Source organism: Ostrea edulis, chromosome 1 (assembly GCF_947568905.1).
Source record: "Ostrea edulis chromosome 1, xbOstEdul1.1, whole genome shotgun sequence".
Classification (NCBI taxonomy): Eukaryota; Metazoa; Mollusca; class Bivalvia; order Ostreida; family Ostreidae; genus Ostrea; species Ostrea edulis.
In genome coordinates this window covers 71,959,223-71,965,833 of record NC_079164.1, presented here as the reverse complement: position 1 = coordinate 71,965,833, position 6,611 = coordinate 71,959,223, and the positions used below count along the sequence as shown (strand labels likewise).

Sequence of the window (6,611 nt, the reverse complement as noted above, 5' to 3'; positions counted from 1 at the left end):
TTTGATTTGCCTACGAAAATTATTTCCAAAGATAGTTGGATTGGAAATTTAAGACTTCAGTTTATTCTCGGTTTGTGATCTTGAGGTCTGGTGATATAGAAGACTGTGTTAGACACAATGAACCGGTAAAAATATTTACTATCATAATATTCCAAAAAAACTTCCTTCTCTCTATTTTTTGTTACACATGCATGTATCATGTGCCATGTCTTATGAAAATGGTTGGTTTTACTTTACAGTTGCTTTTGGGTCATGCAACATTTTCAGTAGCATATTTTTCTAATGAGATATTATCATAGATATCGAGATATAACGTATAATTATTATGAAATCTCTTATATTGAAAAACAATATGATGATACAATTTATCAGCAAGTGACGTTGTTTGTAATATTTACTTCTTCAGTCTCCAGCATATTCCAGTGATTTAAAGTAAGAAAAATATTTTTTAAATTATTGGAATAAATTTGGCTTTTTTAAACACATGAATATAAAAATCACTGTCAAGCGAATTGAAATCCATTTGCAAAACATGGTGTCTTTAAATTATTTTTTTTCAAACGTTAAGACGAAGAGGCAAAGTGTATGAGCTGATAGTCACCATTTCATTTGTGTGAGACAACCCATCATATTAGAATTATGCGTATCGTTTTTTTTGTTTTTTTTTGCGGGTGATTTCTTTTCTTTTTCTTGGGATGTTAAGGACAGAAAGTTAAATAAACAGATCAACATGCCTCCTTTGACCGAATAAGTCACATGTATATTTCTTATCTGAATTCATTGTGTAACAGAGACTCACGTGTTTTCAACTATAAAGAGATTAGGTAGATAATCAAATCTTGGACATAACGAAGGTTTGCAAAAGTATTGCGATGCTATTATATTTTGTTACGCTAAGCTGTCTTTTAGTTGCAGCAAAAACACAGGTGTTTAGTCTTGGTAAATGTCCCACTGTTAAGACACAAGAATCCTTCGACATCAATAAGGTAGGTTATCAAAATACACTTAATTTTATTAAATAGACATGTAGATGTGACTGCAGAATTGAAGATCTATGACTGTCTGTATCACTGAAATTCACATGCTAGTGCCCTAATAATGCTATAAAACGATGACTGATTAAGGTTTTACGCTGCTACAAAACGATATAATATATTGCAACTTTTGTTTAAAAACATTTTTGTAAAACTGAATTATTGTACATATCTGTTTTATTGTTATATACAGTGTACATATCATTTCGTTGCAGTATCTAGGTGATTGGTATGAAATCTATAAATTCGAAGCTAGTTTCGAAGGAAAACAAAAATGCATACGAGCTAACTATCAGATGAAATCAGATGGCCATATCAGAGTGGAAAATACTGGAATTGAGTACGTACATGTATCTCCGACTAACTTTTTATAAGTGTCTATCTGTAGAAAAGTAAGATGAAATCATACATTGTTATACTTGTAAACGCGTTTTCTAGATAATATGTTCATGTTGAATTCTTATTACAGAGATGGCAAAACCATCACAGCCACAGGTGACGGTTTTGCACCCGACAAAAATGTTCCAGCAAAGCTCGAAGTTAAATTTTCTGACAGTAAGTATAAGTACTACATGCATCTCCTGTCCTGTTGAAGAAACTAGCTTGTATCTTTTCTTTCGTTTTTCGCGTAATCGAAAATTGCCATAAATGTATGTATAATATGATATGTATGGATCTTAGTTTTTTCTCAACATTTGATGAAGTAGCCTTCTTACAAATCGTGAATGTGTCACGTGATTTGCAAAATTAATTATGTCGCGTGGTTATCTTCGTGTCACGTGATGTACAGTAAGTTTGATATAGCTATCGGTAGTTCTGGTTAAAATCATTAGCATCTGAACTTCACACGATGTATATTTAATTGCTGTTATATAAATTTAGAAATTCATTTCAAAATTAAGGATTATCTCCCTCATGCATAGCTCTTATCCTTGGGCGAATTTGGCTCCACTTGTTTGGCACGCTGTTTTTGGCTATATTTAGATCTAAAACTTCATAGTTATTTCGGATTTCAAACATTTCGGTTGAGCATCACTGAAGAGACATTATTTGTCGAAATGCGCATCTGGTGCATCAAAATTGGTACCGTATAAGTTTTACACGTACATGTATGATGGAAACATATCGTTATAGATGATATGACAAATTCACTCTAAAGTCATACCTATTTCATTTTACACTAATTTCTTTTCTTCTTTTGCAGAAGCCCCATATGGTAAATATTGGGTTCTCGACACTGATTATGATCACTACACATTTATCTATTCATGTACTGATCTTGCGGGACTTAGCCATATAGAATTTGCATGGATTCTTAGCCGTGAAAGGACGTTAGATGATCAATACAAAACAAAACTTTTTGATTTGGCCACATCATATGGCATTAAGACATCCAATTTCTTGACTGAAGAGCAAACGGGGTGTGCTTAAGTACGTGGCCATGCTTGTCTTCATCACTCTCTCTTCAGAACTTACCATTGACTTTATGTAAACAGTTTTAAGTTCTGTGAATAATGGCTTCATTAAAGTGTATGATTAATCACTTCCTAACTGTATGTGCCAAGGGATTCTATTTCTAGAACTTGTTTAATTGTTCGCATTGAAGGTACTTGAAAGTAAATAGTGACTCACTTAAAACAGAGCTACACATAAATTGAAAAGAGGAAATGTCGGTAGAGAACAAAGAGTCGTTATACAGCGGAACGAATTGCACCGTAAGAAAAACAAAGAGATACAATTGATACTCTTGTTAAGAGATGTAATTTATTGATTAACAAGTGCATTTACCGTAATTTCACGGATCTTCTTCAAAAAATAAAATTTTCAAAGTATATGTCTCCAGTGATGCATCAAACATTGTTGTGACACTTTTACTCTTTGTTGGGCGTAGTTTCCGGTTGAGGAAGTCGTTTGAATGTGGCTGAAAGCCTTTGACAGGTCAAAGATCTGTACAAGAACTAGTTTCTTATATGTGCAATATTAAACATTGGCTGTGGTATACAGGCTATTTTATATGAGCAATATTAAACATTGGCTGTGGTATACAGGTTATTATACCCCCCGCAACAAGTTGTAGGGGGGTATACTGGAATCGGGTTGTCCGTCTGTCTGTCCGTCCGTCCGTCCATCCGTCCGTCCGTCCATCTGTAGACGCAATGGTTTCCAGGCTCTAAAGCATTATCCTTTCCACCTACCGTCACCATATCATATATATGGACTACCCATGGGATGAAGATGTTCCCTATCGATTTTGGGGTCAAAGGTCAAGCGCACTGGACATCGAAGTAGCAATATGGTTTCCGGGCTCTAAAGCGTTATCCTTTCCACCTACAATCACCATATCATACATATGGACTACCCATGGGATGAAGATGTTCCCTATCGATTTTGGGGTCAAAAGGTCACACGCACTGGACATCGAAGTAGCAATATGGTTCGGTTTGTCATGTCATTTGTTTTTTACACTCAGAAAAGAGGTAGTTTATACCTATTACCAACACCCTTTGGGAGATTGGGGTAAGCGGGGGGTATTCTTAGTGAGCATTGCTCACAGTGCCTCTTGTTTTATATGAGCAATATTAAACATTGGCTGTGATATACAGGCTATTTTATATTTGCAGTATTAAACATTGGCTGTGGTATACAGGTTATTTTATATGAGCAATATTAAACATTGGCTATGGTATACAGGCTATTTTATATGTGCAATATTAAACATTGGCTGTGGTATACAGGTTATTTTCAAGATACTTTAAGTTATAGATCGGTTTACTTGTAAATACACATTTGAGGCTTTTTGTACAAATTTGAGGCATTATGCCGGTTTAAGGGATATTCGCACAACGCAAGAGGACTGTTATGAATTTGATATTATTGATGGAAATTAAACAAAAATAAAAAGCTGAATTTATCAATTCTGGATATGCCGAGACCGTAAAATCACATCATATATTGTTGTTCAATATGAAGCCCTAATCACTTCCTTTAATCTGTGCTGCATGTTCTGCACAAGGTCCAATCACAACCTTCTCGTATTGCCTCGGTATAAGGTTACCCAGAAATCTTAGGTTGTTTTAGGCATGTCCTTTGAGAGTTCCTTTTTAACTATTTCCTTGGTGTTTTAAATAAAGATTTAATCCTTTGTTTTTACCTTGTCAACAAACAGAGTGTGTTGATTTGGTTTCGGAGAGCTATATCGTGTTTTTAAAACGATGACATAATGAAAGATCTGAATGTCTCTTTTTTTTTTTTTTAAATTAAAGCGCTGCATCCTGACTGTAAATTATGAATAGATTCTTTAAATAAAGTGTCTCCTCATATATTCTAAAATTCAACACTCCGTTTGGGTTAGGTATTCTCCATTATGCATTTTGAGACAGGTCCTGGTGTCAAATTGTCTACTTCCTATACTTTTGTTTAAATTTTAGCTTGAACGTTTTCATTCTTCTATCTCCACATGACAACACGTTCAGTCACTAGAGAACTTGAATTCCCTTACATTTTCCTCAATCATTATACTGTTTTAAGTTACAAGTTCGTGTTCTATCGTCCACATAACGTAATCCTACAGAAAAATAAATTTTGTTAGTTTACAGAGGGATTGGTACTTTCAGAGAGACAATATTACGTAGATCTTGCAGCAAATTGTTTTTCACAATTTAGGGTTTTGACGAAAAAGATAGTCAGACTTCACATTACCAGATATGTCATCGTTCCAAAAAGCAAATCTACGTTTTTGAGATCAAAGCATATCTACATTATACTATCGTTCTTGGCTAGGTAAATCTATAGAAAATATATGTACAGTAACTATGTATGTGTAGAAAGTGCTGAACTGCATAACAAGTGATGACTAATGTCCAAGAAGCAATTTTTGATGTTGTAATCTGCGCAGGGTAGATCGGGTAACTTACCAATCGCTGACGGACAAGACTTATAGAAACCATGAAGTGTTTGCCCAACTATCTATTTTGTATTGCTTATACATGTAGGAGTTGTGAGATTGATCACTTTTCGTTATCTTCACCTTTCATGTCACATAAAACTCCTTTTCAAAAGTAGACAAATGTTTGTGAGTATCTGTAACATGCAATACACTTGGTATGTGCATCACTCCACATCTTAACTTTTAAATTAATTCAAACCCTTTACCTTTGCAGATGAATTAAGTCTGGATCAAGATGAACAATTTATAAAAAGAGGTCGCGTCATCCGGCTTATACTTGAGTAGAAAAAATCTTCCGCTGAAAAGAAATAGTGCAAATTGAAATATTTGCAACACATGTAAAGAAAAGTTTTCAGTAGAAAACATGCAGCATATACATCTGATAAACAATCAGAATGGAATTAAATGTAAACCGTTTTAAATGATTTAGGTGTCTATGCAAACTTATTTAGAAAGGTATAGTGACTATGCAAACTCATTTAGAAAGGTATTATGTATATCTATCTATCTATGTATAATTATGTATCATGTATGATGCTCTTAAATGTACGTTAAATAACTGTATCCCATTTCCATTCTCAATGACCGTGTAGCGTATGACAGCGTGGCGAGAATTCCATCGTCATCGAAAGCAAGTTTTTTTTCGACTTGCCTAGATGGTCGAGCGGTCTAGCGCGCTAGTTACATGCTGCTAGGAGATTTGGTTCCGCAGGTCGTGAGTTCACTCCCGGGTAGGGGCGGAAGTGGGTATCCAAATAAAGTGAAATTTTCTGTGCTTCATATTAAATATTTCTCCACTTAGGGCAGTTATGTTCATATATATATATATATATTGTTTACTATCTACTATCTATGACTATATACGAGGGCTGTTCGATATGTGATGTGTATTGTACGATATCTCAGAAGGATTCGACTCATATAGTGAAATGAATATTACATCCCTTCAAAGTATTCTCCGCAGTTTGAAATACACGGTAATCTTCTCCGATTCTATTGAAATGGCTATACATGTAAGTTTAATACTATGTGGAGCTGAAGGCTCTTGTTTATACCGTTGGAATGGTATTGCATAGAGCTATTCAAGAGTATCATCATCCACGAAATCGTGCAAAGTGTTATCGCGCTGTGGTACAATACACATTACATATCGAACAGCCCTCATATATATATCTTCGACCCAATCCGATTCAATAATAATGAATCGATCTTCACAAAGCATGCATTATCATCAGTAATTTACGTCTGGTCCGTCTGCCGACACAGACGGGGAATGTCCTCATAATGTTTCCGTCTTTAAATGACATGGTGTTTATTTCTTTAGAGTTATCAAATTACTCCCTATTCATCAAGCCATCTTGCGGAAGTTATCGTTCTCCATTTCCTGATAAAATATTTACCTGTAGTGTAAAATATAAACCATTTAATCCATCCTGACGACTTTAGTGTTACGAGTCCCCTCTCTGAGACATTGCATACGTCAGCAGTAGACAATAACTTATTATGGGTAGTTTTGAAGTTTCTGTACATCGAAATTTCTTCGGCATTTTCGTGCAATCATCGTTTTGTTTGGGGGAAAAAATGATACCATATCAGAAATGACCTTATTTGATGAAAGTTGAAGTTAACGA

At 34.8% G+C, this 6,611-nt stretch overlaps 1 protein-coding gene across 1 annotated transcript; it reads left to right on the top strand.

The window, feature by feature from the left end:
* The first annotated feature begins 563 nt into the window (after positions 1–563).
* Positions 564–2,578, top strand: LOC125682886 (apolipoprotein D-like). The gene is made up of 4 exons (XM_048923467.2): positions 564–986; positions 1,250–1,374; positions 1,504–1,589; positions 2,239–2,578. Exons 1-4 carry the CDS (start codon positions 873–875, stop codon positions 2,463–2,465), a joined length of 552 nt encoding a protein of 183 aa, XP_048779424.2. The 5' UTR covers positions 564–872; the 3' UTR covers positions 2,466–2,578.
* The last annotated feature ends 4,033 nt before the right edge of the window (positions 2,579–6,611 follow it).

Bases quoted from the DNA above. Each gene is read 5' to 3' on its own strand.
- LOC125682886 (XM_048923467.2), top strand. From the start codon at position 873: ATGCTATTATATTTTGTTACGCTAAGCTGTCTTTTAGTTGCAGCAAAA. The intron at 1,375-1,503 runs GTACGTACATGT...TTCTTATTACAG, and splicing joins GTGGAAAATACTGGAATTGA to AGATGGCAAAACCATCACAG. The intron at 1,590-2,238 runs GTAAGTATAAGT...CTTCTTTTGCAG, and splicing joins CGAAGTTAAATTTTCTGACA to AAGCCCCATATGGTAAATAT.